Genomic DNA, 21,200 nt, shown 5'->3' on the forward strand with positions numbered 1-21,200 from the left:
TCCTATCATAAACCAATGTCATGTTCAGAAATGTGTGAGGTCTCCCCCCCTTTTTTTAAAAAAAGGACAGCTGAAACCCAAATATAGTTTAGTTTTATTATACAAGACAGGAAGGGTGTTGTTTTAGGCTCACACCAGGAGTGCAAAAATATCCCTGAAGTATGGCTAGTGAATTAAATGGATTTACACTGAGTGATGAATGCAGTGAATCTGACCTGTATCACAGTCTTGTCAGGGAACACCAGGCATCCCAGAGACTGAGTCACTTAATAGAGACTTCATTTCCCCATGGATGGTGAACACAGGGAAACATTTATCTGTGCCATTGCATTGTTTGAGATGGTTGATGGATGGGTTTCACATGCTAATATCTAAATCCTTCTCGCACTGCCCAGGAGATGGGAAGCACAAAGAAAACAAAAGGACAAAATCTCCCCAAGGGTTTAAAAATCACATAAAATATATGAGAAATGTTTGCATTGTGTGCATGCATTGCATTGCATACCATCAATCAGTCTCATATCCGATCAAAAATGTAATAATATATTCAGTTATTTGGAGAATTAAACATACACCACTCCGAAATGAATTTTCTCAACAGCAACACTGTAAAATTAGTCATTTTGTAATTATGTCATCATTTTGCAATTCAATTCTCTAGCCAACTTATTAGGAAACAGCACTAGAGCAAATTAAGAATGATGGTGGATTTCTAATGGCATTGCTGGAAAAAACCACACAGGTAGACTGTTCCTGTGCATGCAAGATCCGTCATGCAGAAAACATGATGATTGCTATTCTCCAATGTCCCATTTCTCCAACATTCTCTTCCCTCATAAGTGCCATGAGAAGTTGAACATTATTTGCAGTGGTTGAATGCTTTCACTGAAGTATGTTGTGAGTATGGGGTCAAGTAGAAGCTGAAATGATTCCATTTTGCTTTTCCAAACCACTGAATAAAATGGTATTTGATTTTCAGATACTATCTTGGAAGTATGCTTAATTACTCTATTGCAAAGAAAACAACATAATTTTCAGCCCTCTCTGTTGGTTTCTGTTTCCCTCACCGAGCAGCTGCTGGTAGTCACAAGACTATGTTTTCATTCCACAGTTCAGTTACTGTTGGGTTCCCACGGGAAAGGGAGACAGGATGTGACGTTCACTGGTTTCCTCTTTCCTTTGTTCTGTCGTTCTTTGTTTGGAGTTGCTCTCTGCTTCTCACAGAGACAAGATGTATATTTGTATGCTCTCTGCATAGCTTAGGAATAAAGCTTTTCGCAATGTAGCCATACCTGCCTCATCCTTTCGTTGCGGACGTTGGAGTTATACTCTGCTGGGCTCAAGCCAAGATGAGCCGTATCAGCTCGGTGGAGCTGAATTTCTAACACTCTCCACCCAAGTCAATGTATCATTTATTTGCACCTCTGTTCATGGTAGTTGCCTCTGTTGCCTCACTCTAGTTGCTCACAATAATGTATCATACAGAAAGAAGCTCAGATTCAATTTTGTTTTAAAAACAAGTGAATCTCCGGAAATTAGGAGTGCGTGTCGAGGTCCCCAAGCCACCCCCCAAATAACTCACAACGCACACTTAATTTTTGTTTAAGGTTTTTTGGCATAATTTTGGCCACAACTTTATTTAAATACAAAACCATTAGTGGTTGTTTAGGCATTGGTTCAGACTATCTGTCCCCCCACCTGGGGACAGAATTGACTTCCAGGCACCACCGAAAGACAGTACGGGGGAAAGCAAGTCGGGGAGAAATGGAGCTGAGTCACAGACCCTCAATTCTCATCCGCATGCTCCCCGAAGGCTTGCCGGCCCTAGTCCCATTCCAGGGATTGGACGAAAAGATGGCAAGCCCCAGGATTCCTTTAACGGAATTCCCTTCCCGCAGCAACTATGGAGGGGCAGGCCCAGCCTATCCTAACCCCTCCTCCACCAATTTATAACCAATGCCTAACCGCAACCTTACAAGTTGTGACGATTTGCTACGCAGTAGGCAAAAACCAAATGGCCCAGCCAATCAGCCAGATGGACAAAATTCCTACCAGGCCCCTGCCCCAACGGCAGACGACCCCATGACAGGCATAGCAAGGTCAATGCAACAACCCCTTTCTCAAGGGTGGGTGGGCGGGTGATCCGTTGCACACAGCAAAGTGAAAGCTCCAGGCTGCGTGCAGAGTATTTAAACATTTTACCCCTCCCACCAAAATTGCAACATAACTTTTACCCCAGCAACCCAGTGAACCAATCACTGCCCCAGGCCATCTTTAGAGACCCTGCCTGGTAACAGAGGGGTGGCTCAGCAGACCCCACTGCAACACGTGCTCTCCATGAAGGAGAACACGCTAAAGCAAAATTTGGAAATCTTCCTCCTTCATCAGTTATGATTATGTGCTTCTCTGTCACATCTTGCTTGTGACCCTCAAAGCATATGTTCCTACACATGATGCGCCTGGTTCCAAATATTCAAGAGGATTTGAGTGTCTCACAGGTTTCAGGGAATAGCTCGGCACAAAGCAGATCCAAAAGGCAGGTCTATTTGAGGAAGCTCTCACTGACGGAGAGAGCAGTGAGAGGAGAAAGAAGGAAATGGATAAGTTGTGAAGAAGTGGGCTCACTCACAGAGGTAACTCTATTGGACCCCCATTTAAGAAGAAGTCAAAATAACAGCTGAAGAAAGAAACTTTTTATTTGATGTCAAGAATAATGTTATTAGAGTTGGTGCAAGTAGAATCCCTGATCTGCTTTCCACCACAAGAAATGAGTTTCAAAGCTTCACAGTCTTGAAATAGTTTCAAATTAACATTACAAAATACAAAGAAACACATTGCTCTTAAACAAGCAAGCAGTGCAATCCAGTCTTCTACTTAGCCCTCAACACAATTCAATAAGCTTTCCTCTCTCTGGTCCCAGACAGAGATCCCCAGCAAATTGCTTGTTAAAATGCCAAGCTTCTACTAATGTTGCTGGCTCCATTTCTTGGCGAGGATGCTGCACTTTTGAGTCTCACCACCCTGTTATTAGAGACCACTCAGGTTTCCAGCACTAAGCCATCAATTAGCCTAAGAACTGAAATGAAAACACCCAGCCTTTGGGCCGCATTTGCCAGAGTGAAACCTGCTGCCTAATGCAAAGTTCTCTGTTTTGCAAATGCAAACCTTTACAGACTTTTTTCAAACTTAAAAGCCCACAAACATTACATTTTATGCAAATTCATCTTATATCTTTAACAGGATGAACCAGTCTTCTTAACTGCATGGCACAAAGAAGTTCACCTTATGATATCAAAGCAAAGGGCTTTCTCTGTAGTGACACCTATCTGTCAACATGCAGAGGGTGGCAAGGCCAGCTGGCTACCCCAGCTGGGTCATCTCCTTCCATCTATCCCACTGTGAAGACCCATCAGCCTCTGCTCCGAAATAAATCAGCAACCTGGGCTTCAAAGCCAGGGTACACTATGTCAGCAGAGCAAACTGTGCACACAGAATAGGCGTGAGGCTTGTGGAAGCATACTACAACTATGGATTTATTAATCATAAATCAGGACAAAGAAACATGTCGTCTCTTTCTTCATCTTCTCAGAAACACAGGGAAAAGCAAAAACTATACACACAACAGAAGTTCCCAGCAAGATGTGCTGGAATGTAAACAGACATGTGACATGCAACAGTTCCATGTCTGCTCCTTAAGGTGGAATAGAAATTCTCAACACTATCTATGGAGTTTAAGCACGGAGCCACTGTTGAGTGCTCCTTGCAGGCAAACTCAATCATTTACTCGACCAATTCTAGGACATCAATGTCCTTTTTAGCACAGTGATTAGTGTGTCTGATATTAAAATTGTACCGATATGTTATTATGGATATTTTTATTTATTTATTGTATTATTGGTTTTTTTGGGGGGAGGGGTTATTGCTTTGGAATGAAACTTGTTTTAGAAATAGTTTTATAAATGAATAAAACCTAGAGCTGACACCAAACAAAGTAAGTAATCCTAGCCTCTCTGGATTGGCAATATTTCTTTCTTATTAATCTGTTGGATTTCTTTTCCTTTCACCTAGCTGACATTTCTGCTGCCTGATAGCTTGTAGCATTTCTGCCACTGCCTATCGGTTTCCCCTAGCAACTAGCTTCTCCCTGCCATGACGCTCTCCAGCGCACAAGAGCGTACTCAACAATCAGGCAACATCAATTAGTAAATAAATCCTTTGAAATTCAAAGCATGCGATGCCTCCCCCTCTTCTTTGAAGATAAGGCCCTGGGTGTGACAAATGCTCATTTACATATTTTTGGCTAATTAACATAAAGATAAAATATACACTTCCCCACCAGTTTGTACAGGGCACAATATCCATATTTAGATTAGTGTGGCATAGCAGTCTGATTCCCAGGTGTGGTTTCAGTCCCATTTATGACAGTTCTGAACAAGGCCTCTCCTAATTAAACGGGATCTTAATACTTTGATTAGTAGAGACTAAGAATTGCAAAGCACAGTGACAAAGCTGCTGTGTTTCTCAGAATTCTTCCTGAGGCTGATATTAAGCAAACAAACAAAACAGAACAAAAGAAAATGCAGAAAGGATATTGCTGGTGGAAGACATGATAGAAATCATGTCTATGTTATCTTCACATTTTAAGATGATTAATCATGAAGCTCACTGGAGACTGATTAGGTTAATTTGTGCCCAATACAAGAGAACAATACTACCCAAAAACATACTGAGACAACAATGTGGACAAGTTGCTTGAAGAAATTTGGCTACCTGCCTCCTTGAACCTTGCCCATCTTGGCTTCTTAGAGCTAGCCATGGGGGTTGACTGGGTGGTCCAGGGAGTGAGCAATGCTTCACTGAAGGTTGGAGGGGGCAAGCACCATTTGCCTTGAAGGAGGCAGTAGTGCACCCCCCTTGGTTCAATATATCTGGACAGAAGTGTTAAACAACTACCACCTAGTGGCAATCATCCCCTTTTATGGCAAGATACTTGAGAAGGGACACAGGTGGTGCTGTGGGTTAAACTAGAAAGGCTGTGTTTCTCAGAATTCTTCCTGAGGCTGATATTAAGCAAACAAACAAAACAGAACAAAAGAAAATGCAGAAAGGATATTGCTGGTGGAAGACATGATAGAAATCATGTCTATGTTATCTTCACATTTTAAGATGATTAATCATGAAGCTCACTGGAGACTGATTAGGTTAATTTGTGCCCAATACAAGAGAACAATACTACCCAAAAACATACTGAGACAACAATGTGGACAAGTTGCTTGAAGAAATTTGGCTACCTGCCTCCTTGAACCTTGCCCATCTTGGCCATGGGGGTTGACTGGGTGGTCCAGGGAGTGAGCAATGCTTCACTGAAGGTTGGAGGGGGCAAGTACCATTTGCCTTGAAGGAGGCAGTAGTGCACCCCCCTTGGTTCAATATATCTGGACAGAAGTGTTAAACAACTACCACCTAGTGGCAATCATCCCCTTTTATGGCAAGATACTTGAGAAGGGACACAGGTGGTGCTGTGGGTTAAACTAGAAAGGCTCAGGTGGCTGTGGGTAGTGGGACTGTGCTTTTGTGGTTCCACTCCTATATCCAGAGTCATTTCCAGAAAGTAGTCATGGGAGGTTCAATGCCATGTGTTGTTGAACTACAACTCCATCAAACCAACCATTGGCCATGATGACTGGTACTGATGGAAGCTGGAGTCTAGCAACACCTGAAGGGCCACAGGTTTCCTCAACACTAATTGTAAAGGTAAGGTAACCCCTGGACGGTTAAGTCCAGTCAAAGGCAACTATGGGGTTGCGGTGCTCATCTCGCTTTCAGGCCGAGGGAGCAGGCATTTGTCCACAGACAGCTTTCCGGGTCATGTGGCCAGCATGACTAAACCACTTCTGGTGCATGGAGGACCGTGACAAGTGCCAGAACGCATGGAAACACTGTTTACCTTCCCGCCACAGCGGTACCTGCTTATCTACTTGCACTGGCATGCTTTCAAACTGCTAGGTTGGCAGAAGCAAGGACAGAGCAACGGGAGCTCACCCCATCGCGGGGATTCAAACCACTGACCTTCTGATTGGCAAGCCCAAGAGGTTCGGTGGTTTAGACCACAGCACCACCCGGGTCCTTGTAAATGAAAGAAGCATACCCATTCTTTTTCTTTCACATTCCAGGGTAGTCCACAAGGACTACAACTTTACTTAAAATGAGAACATACAGTCTTCATATTCTTTTCCATGCAAGAAAGTCAGATTATGGGCTGCACACCACACATATTTTTTTATACATTCTGTAAAGCTGGCTTTCAGTTCTTTTCTGAACTCCTGTTGTATTTTTAGTGTCAAATAGCTTAGTGGCCACTATAATGAAATTGACAGAATTTATCCCTTCAATGATTTTGCTGACACCAGTCTATACACAGCAGCACTTACAAAAAACCCAAACCCTCTTAAATTAATATTTGCCAAGGAAAAACATTTATTACACAAAAAGGTTAAGCACTAAGGTTTGCACAGTACTGGTTCTGATTAATTATGAATACTTCAAGCCTAGTAATACGTGTTTTGTGATCAGAATGATAGATAACGTAAATTAACAAGCCTTCAGTTCCAGCAGTGGAACATAAGTTAATATTTATATAGTACATTGAGGAGCAGAGAGAATGGTTTTCACATGACAAATGTGGTATAACTTTTCATAGACTTGCAAAATACGCAAGGTAGATTGATTGTTCTGTGAAAGGGATGGAAATCCTGACTGCTGTAAAATAGCCTCCCTTTACCTATTGCACAAAAAGTTGAACTCCCCTTCGGTGGTTATCACTGGAAGAAGAAACAAGGCAGAAGAGATACTCAATGAGCAGCACAGTTTGCTCACTGGGGCAAGTTGTTTGAGCATATAATGTCAATTCTGGCCCAGCTGCACTGGCTTCCAGTTAGTTTCCGAGCCCAATTCAAAATGCTGGTTCTCACCTATAAAGCCTTAAATGGCTCAGGAACGCAGTACCTCAAGGACCACCACTCACCATATGAACCCACCAACATCCTGCAATAATCATTTCTTCATGTGCCTCCTCCACGAGAGGTCCAGAGAGTGGCAACACAAGAATAGGCCTTTTCTGCATTGGCTTCCTGTTTCTCATATGTTTTCCCTGTGTAGGCTCACCTAGTGCCTTGTTACATATATTTAGGCCCCAGGCAAAAACATTCCTCTTCTACCAGACCTTTAACTAATTAAACAATCAATGACTTTGTAAACTGTGTGTAAGGGGGCTATTGTTATTATAGTATATATTTTTGGGTTTGTATATTGTAAACTGCCCTGTGATCTTTAGATGAAGGGCAGTATAGAAATTTTAATAAGAATAAGAATAAGAATAAAAGAATAAGAATAAGAATAAGAATAAGAATAAGAATAAGAATACATGTAATGGATCCAGACTAAGTTAGTTGTATTTAGTTCCCATTAAGTAATGATTCAATTATCTCACTGATTTCAATGGGACCTAAGTTGTTGATCCAAGTCTTGGCTCTTTCTTAGAATTCATCTCATGTCTGCCTTGACACATTTTTATCAACTTCCAATCAAAGAGAACTCGTAGATTTATTGTAGAGTATTCCATAAGTGTAATTGATCTTTGTTTTTTCTTTGTTTTCTGCAGTGATCTGTATATGGTGATTATTTCATTGTTATTGTTGTTACTGTTGTTGTTGTTGTTGTTATTTAGAGGGAGCTTATTGGGGGAGTAAAAAGCAAGCATATAGAAACCATAGTGAAATAAGAACATTTGTACATGTCACTAGTGCTAATGTGATATCCAGGAGGAAGACATGCTGTGATGCATTCTAGAGTGCAACAGATACAATGGAAAGTATGGTCAATAGCACTTCAAATAATAAAAAATCAGCAGCAATTCAGCATCCATGCACAACAGAGCACTCTGAGGATGTTGCACTCTGCTTACTGTATTTCTGAAACAGAGCAGAAAGCAATACATTCCGTTTGAGTCATTTAACCAGTTCCTCCTACTTTCATGTATGCATAGAACCACGACTTCCCTTTGAGCAGCGACTTGTACACTAGAGTGCATTAAACCTCGGTTAAACATCCATGCATTGATCAGCAGGAAGCAAAAATACACACATAGCGAAATCTTTCCAAGCAATCATGAGCCTTGTAAGTTAATTGTAGGTCTTCAAAACACACTTGGAAGAGTCTGTGACCTTTTAAAAATGTTACCTTAATTGTTTCCTTTACAGCAAATTGATTTACTTTTAGGATGGAGATAGTGAGACATAGTTGGAGGCTGCTATTAGAGAACTCCAATTCACTCCTTGGTGAACTGGTCCACTTTTTTCCTTAAAGTAAAAATAGTATTTTTTTAAAGCTGCATTTAGCTTTAAATAAACCTGTGGATATTTCAAGAGCTGATCCACGAACCTATTGAGATTGTGTGTGTGTGTGTGTGTGTGTGTGTGTGTATCTGTGTGTATCAGTAATTAAAATTCACTATTCCTTTTTATGTTGGTTTATTAAGATAGGTCAATAGAAGAGCTTGGCTGGAGCTCTAGCCACCTCTTGCTGCTAGATGATATTACTCTTAAACACTAAACTTTGAAAAAGCGTTCCAATCACTCAAGCACAATAAATGCACTGAGACGTTTTTTGCACTGGCTTATTTATCTTGGAAGCTGGCCAAATTAACTTGTAATTCTAAATAACCGCAGCTGCCAACACAAAGTAACGTGAAGTGACAACAGATCACTTTAAAGTGCAACCACAACACTAGGTGTTACAATCTTGTAATCTCCAGATTAAGGATTGCCATTGTTTTGTCTTTCACAGTTTATTCCCCCAGCACAGATTTTCCATATGAGAAGGCAAAACATCGGTTCGGCACATAAATGTATAGCCATAAATGTGTGACTGGGGAAAAGGCTTCTAACTGGCATAAAATCAGCATTCTTCAGTAGTGACAGAATTGACAACGATCTAATGAAGGTGCCATTTCAGATCACATCTGGTGACTGCGTCAGAGGTTTACCTGTCTCCAGAGGAGTTTGGTTATCTGTATTGAATGACAACCATAAATTATGAAACTGGCCTCCATTTTGCTTTGCATACTAAAGACATACGTTATTTTGCACTTCAGAAAAGGATGAGTCACTTTATTTTGTTTGCATTGCTAAAGTTCTGTGGTGTGTGTGTGTGTGTGTGTGTGTGTGTGTGTGTATGGCTGTTTGATGTGATTTATATGATATCAGGGTGACATGAGAGCCATTTCCCTGTGGCCCAGTTGCGTGCTGTTCCGGTAGAACAAAATCATGTGAACAAGATGATTGATGTGGGTCCTTTACACACCAGTGACATCCCTCCCTGCAAGCTGGCAGTGTTTAGAAAGGAAGCAAATCATTTGGACAACGTACATGGCCTGCCTTCGAAATGGGAAAAATGGACCACAGGGAACCAGCTCCCTGCTTATGTTATGGTAATGTATGAAGTGAGCCTTAGATGGGCTGAGGACTTAATGAGCCTCGACTATCTATCTATCTATCTGGAGGGGGAGAAAGAGCTTGGACAAAATTGCTCAAAAAAGAATTGTCTGAGGGTTGCATTCAACTAAGTTCTGCACAAACTGAAATTTATGAACCTAAGTTAGTTATTTCCATTAAATTCAGTCAGTGCACTCAGAGTAAGAGTAGCTTTGGGTAATTTTTCTGAGAACGTTCCTTTTCAAACCTTCTTTGGACTGTTGGATAATTTCTGTAAATAATTTTTATTGGTTTTTGATGCAAAAGAAAGCAAAATTGGAGTTTTCATTTAAATTATAAAACCATTTAAATTATAGACACAAATATTCATTGGGTATGGTTTCGTATTTATATAAAATTCAGTACATTGTAGGAAAGTGACAGCTTTTCCCTCCAGAGTCTTGTACATTTTTAAGACAGGTCTCTTATTTACTCTATTAAATATGTAATTGGATACATATAAATATTTCAAAAATGTGTGTAACATTCTTGATTGACAGTAATAGCTTCTTCAGAATCAGTGAAGCCTACTGAATCAATGTGCACATGGAATATATACATAATTTGGTAACCATATGAAAAGCTATTGAAATGTACTTACTGGTTGTTATGTGCATTTGTGCAGTATGCAAACATTCTGTCTCCCTAACACTTATCTAAGAAGAATCCCCCATCCCCACAGAATATGATTCCCACAGGTAGCAGCCTTGTGCACACATAAGCCTGTAAAAATCCATTCAAGCTCCCCTAACTTTGCAAAAAGATCAGGCTGTATGTGGAATAACTTATGCATAACCAATGTAGTACCCTCCAGTTGTTTTGGACTACAACTCCCATCATCCCTGACAATACTGACTGGGGCTGATGGGAATTGTAGTCCAAAGAATTTGGCAGACACCAGACTCACTATACCTGCCTCAAAGCACCTGCCATTCTTTAAATGGGTTGCTTTGAGATATTCTTCGGAGTATATATTGGTAAGTCTAACCATTGAATCTTAATGAATCTAATTGCTTCCCTTCCTTCCCATTTTCACAGATAAGCAAAAAGAAGGTTCTCAAGTGGGGATATGGGTGTGGAATGCACTTCCCAAGAAAGCTTGACCGGTGCCAGATTTGGCAAGATCTGTGCTCCCAGGAAGCACAAATTTATCCCTATGTTACCATCTAATCCAGTTATGGCCAAACTTGGCCCCCCAGCTGTTTTGGGACTACAATTCCCATCATCCCTGACCACTGGTCCTGCTAGCTAGGGATGATGGGAGTTGTAGTCCCAAAACTGCTGGAGGGCCAAGTTTGACCATCACTGATCTAATCTATAGTCTCTCGCACTCTTTCTCTCCACCCCCCTCTGAAATTAATCATCAGGAGAAGCTACATGTTTTGATTTTATGAGCTATATAAAGTAACTGAATCAAATGGTCTTCAACTATACAGCGTGTTCTCCTTCAGGGAGAGCACATGTTGTGGTGGGGTCTACTGAGCCACCCCCTTTGTTGCTGGGTAAGTTCTCCAAGATGGCCAGGGGGCATTGATTGGATTGCCGAGTTGCTGGGGCAAAAGTTATGTTGCAATTTTGGTGGGAGGGGTAAAAGGTTTAAATACTCTGCACGCAGCCTTGTACTTTCTCTTTTGCTGTGTGCAACGGATCACCCGCCCACCCACCCACCCTAGAATAAGGGGTTGTTGCGTTGACCTTGCTATGACTGTCATGGGGTTGTCTGCCTTTGAGCAGGGGCCTGGTAGGAATTTTTCCACCTGGCAAATTGGCTGGCTGGGTGGTTTTTGCCTACTGCGTAGCAAATCGTCACAACTTCTAAGGTTGTGGTTAGGCATTGGTTATAAATCTGGTGGAGGAGGGGTTAGGATAGGCTGGGCCTGCCCCTCCATGGTTGCTGCGGAAAGGGAATTCCGTTAAAGGAATCCTGGGGCTTGCCATCTTTTCGTCCAATCCCTGGAATGGGACTAGGGCCGGCAAGCCTTCGGGGAGCAGGTGGGTGAGAGTTGAGGGTCTGTGTCTCAGCTCCAATTCTTCCCCGTCTTGCTTTCCCCCGCACTGTCTTTCGGTGGTGCCCGGAAGTCAGTTCTGTCCCCAAGCGGGGGGACAGATAGTCTTAACCAATGCCTAAACAGCCACTCACAGTTTGTATTTTAATAAAGTTGTGGCCAAAATCATGCCAAAAATCTTAAACAAAAAATTATGTGTCCGTTGTGAGTTATTTTGGGGGGTGGATTGGGGACCTCGACACGCAATTCTTTTTCTGCAATTTAATCTTGAAAATATCCAACAGCAGCCTTTTGAGACTCCTTCCTTCCACCCCACCCTTCCAAGAAAGAAATATATTGGGGATCCTTGTGCTTCCCTCCAAAATATGAAACGGTGCCGCTGTTCTTGCTACAGCCATTTTATATTGGAGCAGGTGGGGTTTCGATAGCATAAAACACTGCGAGGAATGCTCACCTCTATTTTTAAAAAAGTAATCATAAATGTTTTTCTTACTTTTTCTTGGTTTAATACAGTTTTTTATTTTATTTTCTGCGTAATGTACCAGGAATTTGAGATACAAGTAAATGTTGCGCAACATTGCAATGATGGCAAGGATGAAATATGTTTTCCTCTTTACGGAGAAGATTGATTGTAGCCAGTTCTAATGTATAAATCTGACACTCAGAAGGTTGTTCTGGAACTTTAAGGTCGCAAATCTTATGCACACTCATTTGGGAGGAAGATTTGTTGAAATCAGGGAGTGACAATGGCTAGAACTAGGAAAGTGGAGATAGCTTAGAGCTGTTAGCAGAGATCATGTCAGTGGTTTTGATTCCATGTCCCAGAAGAGATCCAGTGTGGTGTAGTGGTTAAGAGCGGTAGACTTGTAATCTGGTGAACTGGGTTTGCTTCCCCGCTCCTCCACATGCAGCTGCTGGGTGACCTTGGGCTAGTCACACTTCTCTGAAGTCTCTCAGCCTCACTCACCTCACAGAGTGTTTGTTGTGGGGGAGGAAGGGAAAGGAGAATGTTAGCAGCTTTGAGACTCCTTAGGGTAGTAATAAAACAGGATATAATAAGAAGAATAATAAGAATAACAACAACAACAACAATTTATTATTTATACCCCGCCCATCTGGCTGGTTTTCCCCAGCCACTCTGGGTGGCTTCCAACAAAATATTAAAATACAATAGTCTGTTAAACATTAAAAGCTTCCCTAAACAGGACTGCCTTCAGATGTCTTCTAAAAATCTGGTAGTTGTTTTTCTCTTTGACATCTGGTGGGTCCCTGTAACTTGACTTCTCAAATCCAAACTCTTCTTCTTTTGTCTGCTCGGAGCTTTTGGAGAGGCAGATCTGGACAGTAGGACAATCACCCAAATTAGGTTGATGGGGCATGACAGAAGACCAACCATATGATTAAAACTTTGGATCAGCGACATGGGTAGGGAGTTTACATCCCCCACAGTCAGAGTAAATTAGACACCCCAACGTGATATGGGGATAACGGTCTTCATCTTTCTGTAGAGGGTAACACAATTTTTCTGGAAGATCAAAAAGCTCTTGTTGAGCTTTTGTGTTGTAGGTGGAGGTGAATGGGGAGAAGCTGAGTGTCTCCTGTGGCATTGGGTCCAGGTGGGTGAGTAGATTTGGGAAAATACCCAGTCAATATCTGAGCCAGAGTTGTTTTGGGGCCTGTCATGCACATCGGGGTGAAAGCTGGCTAACGGGACCATAATGTGCATGTCAGGTTCATATGCCCAAGGAGCACACAGGGAGGGGGGAGGAGTTTTCTTCATCCTTGTTGCATGATCATAGCACATTTATATCTTAATAAATACAACCTGCTAACCATCGTCTTCATCTTTTCTTGGGTGTGTTGGCAAAGACCCATTAGAATCAGGGAGTGACAATTGCGAGAACTAGGAAAGGGGTGTGTTTTAAAAGTGGGGGTGCTAAAAATGTGAGCTTGCATCGGAGCAGCCCCAATTTCATGAAGGCATATAACTTACTTACTTATCAAACCTTTATTAGGCATTATACAAATAAAACCATAAAAGAGAAAATAACATATAAAAGCCTTGAAATATATATAAAAAGGCTGCAGTTGGCTACATACATATATATATATACGTCTAGAATCAGTGGTTTTCCTTGTTAACCTGCTCCTTGGAGGACTGCTACCAAAAACTCGGCTACCCCCGCCGTTACCCTTTGGTCAGCGTCGGATAGGTAGAGTCCCACACATTCACCTTGCTGGGGTTCCAGACCAGCCGAAAGAGGGGACAGCACGCGTTGACGGAGCGTACTGTGCAGTGGGCAATGAAAGAGAATATGCTCAACAGTGTCCGGGACATTCATAGAACATCTGCAGAATCTCTTGTTCCTAGGAACGTTTTGATATCTTCCCCTGACAAATGCTGAGGGAAAAACATTCAAACGGGCCAGCATAAAAGCCCTACGTTGGGCTGGAATTATTAATTTAGTGACGTAATTGGCTCTGCTATCTAAGATATTTAAATCATAGAATATGGGGGAGCAAATTTTGTTTACAGCTGCCATAATATTTTGTCTCTCGACATCCTTTAGTCTAGTTAGAATATTATGAAAAATGTACTGCTCATTAGAATTGTACAGGGGCTCCAGCTCGATACCTAAAGATTCAATCTTTTTTTCGAGGTGCTGATACCAACTTGATTTATAGGAGTCTTTGAGCAAATCAGCGAGCAGACTTGATGGGGGGCAGCGAAAGTGGCAGCGTAACCAGTACTTTATTGAGGTGGACCATGCCCAATATTCCATTGTGTGTATGCCTATTTCTGCACACATTGTTTCATATTTGATCACAGCTGGGAGTCCAAGAATACGTCTCAGAAAGCTGGAATGAATCTTTTTTAAATCACTGTTATATGCTTGGACCCATAGCGGGATTCCATAGAGTATCTGGGATTGCACTTTTGTTTGAAATATCTGAATGGCCGCAGGAATGAATTGATTACCTTTCTGATAATAAAAGCGGGCAACTGCTGATAAGGTGCACTTTGCCTGTTTTATGGCATTTGTGCGATGGGTAGCCCACCCTAAATTGCTCTGGAATAAGATTCCCAGATACCTATAGATTTTCACTTGTTGGATTTCTTGCCCTCTTATTTTCCATTTCTCTAATTTCCGACCATTCGAGAAGACCAAAATTTTTGTCTTCTCATAATTTATAGAGAGTTTGTTACATTCGCAGTAAAGGATCAGTGAAGATATAAGACGTTTCAGACCCAAGCTCGTTAGTGATAGTAGGACAGCATCGTCTGCGTATAATAAGAGAGGAACTGGTTTCTGATTAAGTTTAGGGGCATGTGATTCTATTTTTTGAAGGTAATCTGGCAAGTCTGATAAGAATAAATTAAATAGAAAGGGGGCAAGAATACACCCTTGTTTTACCCCTTTCGTGTTTGGGATGTCTGATGAAAGGTGACCTTTGGTGTTGAGTTTGACTTGACAGGTATTGGAAGAGTGTAGATTTTGCATTAGAATCAATAAGCGCTGATCAATTTTTAATTCTGCGAGTTTCCTCCACAGCTTTGGGCGGTCAATTGAGTCGAATGCACCACGAAAATCTACAAAAGCAGCGTATATCTTAGATTGCCTTTGGGATCTGTATTTTTCAACCAGATGCATAAGTATAAGGCAGTGGTCTAGTGTAGAGCGACCTTTGGAGAAACCTATTTGTTCTTTCCCTGGTAAGTTTAGATTTTTCATCCAGGTAAGAAGTTTAGATAAGAGGTGCTTAGCGTAGATTTTCCCTATCACTGATAGTAGGCTTATCGGTCTATAATTCCTTGGTTCTTTTGGGTCGCCATTTTTAAAGATTGGAATAATTATTGATTTTAGCCATATCTCAGGTATGATCCCGTATTTATCTATAAGAGTAAACAGTTGAGCTAAGGGTTCTGCCCACCAATCTATATAGGTCTTAAATAATTCTATTGGTAGACCGTCTGGCCCAGGAGATTTCCCCGATTTGAAATTTTTAACTATCGCTCTAATTTCCTCTTCCTCTACCCTTGGCCACTCTTGGAGTTTATTAATTTTGTTTTTAGTGGTTTCATTTCCTTTAAGTTCACTGTGTAGATTGTTAAATACAGATGTAAAGTATTGGGACCATTTGGATTCTGCAATTGGTGGTAGAGTTAGTTGATTTTCGGCTTTCAATCCTCCGTACACTAGGTTCCAGAACGCTTTGTTGTTTTTACTTTGAATTGAGTCGAATAATACATATAACACCCGCTCAAACAAGCCCTCCACTGAACCCATACTACATGGCTATAACCAGCTCCCTAATAGCACTAAAAAGTCTTATCTTGAAGATGATGGTAGGAAGAGCAGGTAGCAGAGAGCTATCTTAATACAAGAAAATGCTCAAACAGCTTTTCCTATAATGGTTTTTGTATGAATAAATGTGGAACTAGGTAGGTAAGCAGGCCATTAAAACAAAGGGAAGGCACGTAAGTGACTCAGCACACAGCACAAGGACAAAGCAAAATGCATATAGGGAGCATGGAGTGTTTATTATTTAATGCCTGCCTGATTATTTAGTGGTTGCAAACACCACTTGAAACAATCAAACCTCTTCAAGTCCCATAATCCTTAGCAGGAAACAATGATTTGTGCTTCATTTGGCTTGTCCTTATGGCGAAGCCAAACAAAGCCTCTTTTGTTGACTAAGCCTGGCCCTGCCTGCTGTCCCCTCTCTTTCCTGAAGGTAAGGCTTTTAAAAAATTATTTTGCCTTATATAAGGGCATACTGGTATTTCAAGAAAACTCTTCAGATTTTTAAAAGCAATCAACCTCAATTGAAAACTGCAGTTTATTTTCGGAGCCACTGCTAAACATGAGTAACATCTGGAACCAATCAAACTCTTGAGAAATTCTGTAGTTGCCAAATAGATAAGAGGGATTCCTTACAAAATTTCCACAAAGGTTTCATGTGCTTCTAGAGTGTGCAACACTATGCTCAATACAGCATGCTTTCAATCTGCTTGTCCTGCAGTCACATTTAAGAAAATCAACAGACTTCTGTTGTGTACAAAGCAGTACACCTAAATACAGTGGTACCTCGGGTTAAGTACTTAATTCGTTCCGGAGGTCTGTTCTTAACCTGAAACTGTTCTTAATCTGAAGCACTACTTTAGCTAATAGGGCCTCCTGCTGCCGCCGCGCCGCCAGAGCACAATTTCTGTTCTCATCCTGAAGCAAAGTTCTTAACCTGAACCACTATTTTCTGGGTTAGCGGAGTCTGTAACCTGAAGCATATGTAACCTGAAGCGTATGTAACCCGAGGTACCATAGTACCTACTTGCATGAGTCACTCCCAAACTGTGTGCTGTAGCGCTAGAAAAAATTAAAAGGGGGTTCCCAGACTGGAGGTTACACCCACAGAAACACAAAGGGAAAAGATACAGGCACTAAGTGAAAATATAGGCCTGTATCGAAATACAAGTGTGCACAGGGACAGCCTCAAAAATAAGGAAGCTATATATATATATATATATATATATATATATATATATATATAATTTGATTTTTAAAATATATAAACATACATCAAAAAACAATTCAGAATCCAAATATCAAGATTGCTCTGAATCTCCTGACTTCCCCCCATCCTTTCCAAGGGTCCAAATAGTAATATTTACAGCTGCTTATCAATACTTGTCCAAATTGTTTGTCATTCCAAATTATCCAAACTTTCCATTACTTTACAAGTGTGGTTAAAATCCTGCTAATGTTTTAAGCTGCTTACAATGGTCTCATTTCTTTGTTTAAATTTCTTGTCTTCTTGATTTCTGAGCTTCCCAATTAATTTTGCCATTTCAGCATAGTCCATCAACTTGGCTTGCCATTCTTGGGGTTGTTTCTTCCTTTCATCTCTATCACATCAATCTTAACATTTGCAACCCAATGACATCCTCCTGAACCATTCAGGTCAGCCCTCATCATAATATCATGTGATTTCATAACCATGGGGGCGCTGGGCGGATCTTTGCACCCCGGCAGTGGTAAAGACGGCCCTGATCAGCGGTTCAGAGAAGGGAAACTTTGAAAGATCTGGCCCAGTGGTTCTCAAAGAGTGTGGCACACCACACTGGTGTGGCAAGAGAGGATGCCAAGTGTGGCAGGAAGATTCAAGGACAATCAATATTCTATCTTGGGAATGATTCATGTTCTTATGTAGCTGCGTAGTTTTATACTTTCTGGATTCCCCCTGACCATATTATAAAGTAGTTGTGTCCTGTGTTATAAATCAAACACTGCTGGGAGTTCTTTTCATTTACCAATGTATTTCTTTTTTTAACAAAAAAAATAATAAATATTAATTTTCCAAAAAACCCCAAAAATACAAAAAATACAGAAGAAACGAAAACTAAAAAGAGAGATAAAAATACAGAAATATCAAAAATAAAAATTCACAGACCAAACCAAACATTCCTCCCCTTTCCCACCCACCACCTTGACTTATACTTATAACAAATTTTAAACTAAAATATTACTTCCTTCCATCAATGCTTGACCTTATTTTACACTCTTATCTTTATTGTTGTGTTTTGTTTTGTAGATATTATTTATTTTTGTTTATTTCCCCCCTTTTCCCCTTACAAATTTTGTCATGTACATATCATGATTTCTGTACTGGAACAATGTTTCACACAATCCCAGTTCTTTGTAATTAATCCCAGAAGGTATGCTTCTGGCTCAATGTATTTCTTATCAATTAAAAATTTGGTGTGGCACAAGGAAAGCTTTATTTTGAAACTGTGGTGCCTAGGAAAAAAAGTTTGAGAACCACTGATCCAGACCTTCCAAGTGTCCCTATTTTCCAGGGATGTTCCTGATTTCAAGAAGCTGTCCTGGTTTCAGATTTGATCCCAGAATGTCCCACTTTTCCTTAGTATGTCCCTATTTTCATTGGAGAAATGTTGGAGGTAATGGAGTTATCCACCCCTGAGCTGTCTGAAGGCAATCCTGTATTGGGAAGTTTTTTGTTTTGTTTTTTTTTTAAAAAAGGTTGTTTTATTATGTTTTTATATATGTTTTATATATGTTTTTATATATGCCCAAAGTAGCTGGGGCAACCAACATCATCATTCTGGAATGGGATGTCCCTATTTTCATCGTAGAATTGTTGGAGGGTATGCTAATCTAGACTTATCTGTTCGGCATAAGAATATCTGGACTATTGCATTATTATTATTTATTTTTTTGAGAAGTGGGGAATCACACACAATATTCAACCCCTACAAAGGAAAGAAGAACTACAGGCCTTTTATGCCATCAGGAGGAGCTTTATTATATAGTAAATTAATGGTAGTATGAAAGAACATCTATCAATAGCTGCCTGAGAAATATGGAAGGCGTGATGTTATATAGATAATGCATTGATTTTGTGTCTCTTGCATCAATTAATAACATTTTTTCCCTGCATGTAATGTTTTTGGGAATCCTTCTTTTGTGTGTGTGCAAGAGGTGGAGGATGTTATTTATAAATTCTGCATGCACCACACACACACAAAAATTGTCATTGGTTTTTAAGTCATCTGTTGCACTGTGGTATAACTTTGCCATAAGGTCTCACACAAGAGTGTTGCACATCGTTAGCTAGCAAGTTGTTGATGTTTCCAACGCTAGAATGTGAAAAGACTTCAATTATATGAGCAACATACTGCAATTCTTAGCATCTCATAATCCATTCCATCCATGTCCCCCCCACTCTTGTTTAACTAATATATTCAGCGGAATAACAGACAGCTAGCGCAAGGTGAATGCTGATGAAGGGGAGGTGATTGGCAGGAGAATACAGGACAGACTTAGGAGGCAATCGTTCTCAAATGCCATCATGCAAAAATCAGTAATTCTGAGATTACTGAAGAAGGTGCTATTGATGGTGCAGCTCATCATACTGAGACATACCTTATGACCCAGCAAATGTTTGCATATCTCTCATTAAGCATGGATTTATAGAAATCACATGAGAGCATGGCTTTATAGAAAATTAGGAGCTGCAGCATTTTATCCTAATGCACAGCGTGTAAGGAAAGTTTGCAAGTCCTGTTTTGGAAGGATTCTAGATTCTGGAACAGCTTATATGAGTCCTGTTGCCTTGCTTTGATTTTAATGGGAGTGCTTTTGAAGGAATGGGTTTCCCAAACCCAAAACTGACTGTGCAGGCAGTTTGAAACTGCACCAAAATACCTATTTTTCCATAGCTAAAAACCATTAACTTGAGCTCTGAGTCAATGTATAAACAAAAACCCAGCTGTGCTCAGAGCCCTCTCCTTTATCAGTTTGTGATGGCAGGGATTACCCTGACTGCACCAGTAGAACAGAGAAGACACGTCAGTGCCTTATCTTATGTCCTAACCACAAAAGATGCACAGACCTAAGTCCGGGAACAATGCCAGAAGTGTGTTCTCGGAGATGATGACCTCTTCCTCCATGATAAGAGTAGGAAGAGGAAGATCCTTTTATGGTCAGAAGTACAGGAAGGAATTCCCTTTTATGGTTAAGAATACCAAAGCAAGAACATATGTGATGTCAACCTGCGTACATAGGCTGACGTGGTTGGATTCCTGGGGAAGGAGGGAGAGGGTGCCTGGAGGATATATGGAACTGTATGGAACTTCTCATTTCTTTGGACTTGCTGTGGACTCACCACGCAAGTGCCTTCTGCTATCCGGAGAGCAGAAAAAACTCTTTCTTTGAACCGACCTCGGTGTCATTTGACTTCCTTCCTCTTGTCCCGGAGCAATGTAGACCCAATCGGTGAACTCCAATAAGGCTACACTTTAATAACTGTCCCAGATTAGGCACAGTTTCAAAAGGCTGTATCATAAGGCTGTATGCAAAGTATCATAAACCACTCACGTAGGACACAAGGATACTGCTGCTGCTTCCCATTTGAGTGCAAGAGCACTGGGTTATGGTTTATTGTAAAGATCACCCTAATTGTACATATAATCTGAAGCATTCCTGCTGGTGATTGCTCCTTTGAGGGAAAAGCAATCATTCAGGATGGAGAAAGTAACCAAATCAAGTGAAGAAAACAGCCTTGATATATCAAATAACTTGTCCATCATTTCCCACCCCACCCCCACCCCCGATTTAAATGCTCAAGGAAAGGCAGTCCTCAGGGCTTAGTACATGATTTCCCTATGATTTAAACTGCTAAATAAATATGATGAGCTGAAACAAACAAATCCAGTGTAGCAAAAGAAACGTTGGTTTTGGTTGGGTGGGTCTCATGGTGTAAGGCCATATTTTCCCAGGAAATAAAATTCATCATTATGGAGACGGAAAACGTCAGTCAAGGGATGTCATCAAGCAAGCAAGATAAAATTTGGTGAAGCGTTGTTAAATAAAATAACAGGAAATGAAATGAAATAGAAATTGAGCGGATTCTCTCTTTTTTTAAAAAAAAATGCACATTACTCAAAAATAATTTCATGGTTGACAGCAGTAGGCATGCTGAGGTGTACTTTGGTTACAATGGGAGAGCTGGGATGATTAAAACTCATTAAATATGGTCTCCAGTTGCACATGGTGGAATGCGGTTGAAGAAGATTGCCAAGTGCTTTCTAATGCTCTGGTTGTGACTTGTAGCACAGGTCGTAAGCAGTTCATCCCCAAATAAG

The 21,200-nt window shown here is 40.8% G+C and overlaps 1 protein-coding gene across 1 annotated transcript in view; it reads right to left on the minus strand.

Annotated features, from left to right (window-relative positions):
* Positions 1–13,526: 13,526 nt before the first annotated feature.
* LOC310842950 (uncharacterized protein) overlaps positions 13,527–21,200 on the minus strand; it is a 579,207-nt gene continuing 571,533 nt past the window's right edge. Inside the window, exon 2 of the mRNA XM_083735307.1 lies at positions 13,527–14,171. Within this exon, the coding sequence (XP_083591433.1) occupies positions 13,675–14,171 (497 nt within the window). The 3' untranslated portion in view covers positions 13,527–13,674. The remainder of the gene's footprint in view (positions 14,172–21,200) is intronic.

The sequence above is a fragment of the Podarcis gaigeae genome, assembly GCF_964106915.1.
Source record: "Podarcis gaigeae genome assembly, chromosome: 4".
Taxonomy (NCBI): domain Eukaryota; kingdom Metazoa; phylum Chordata; class Lepidosauria; order Squamata; family Lacertidae; genus Podarcis; species Podarcis gaigeae.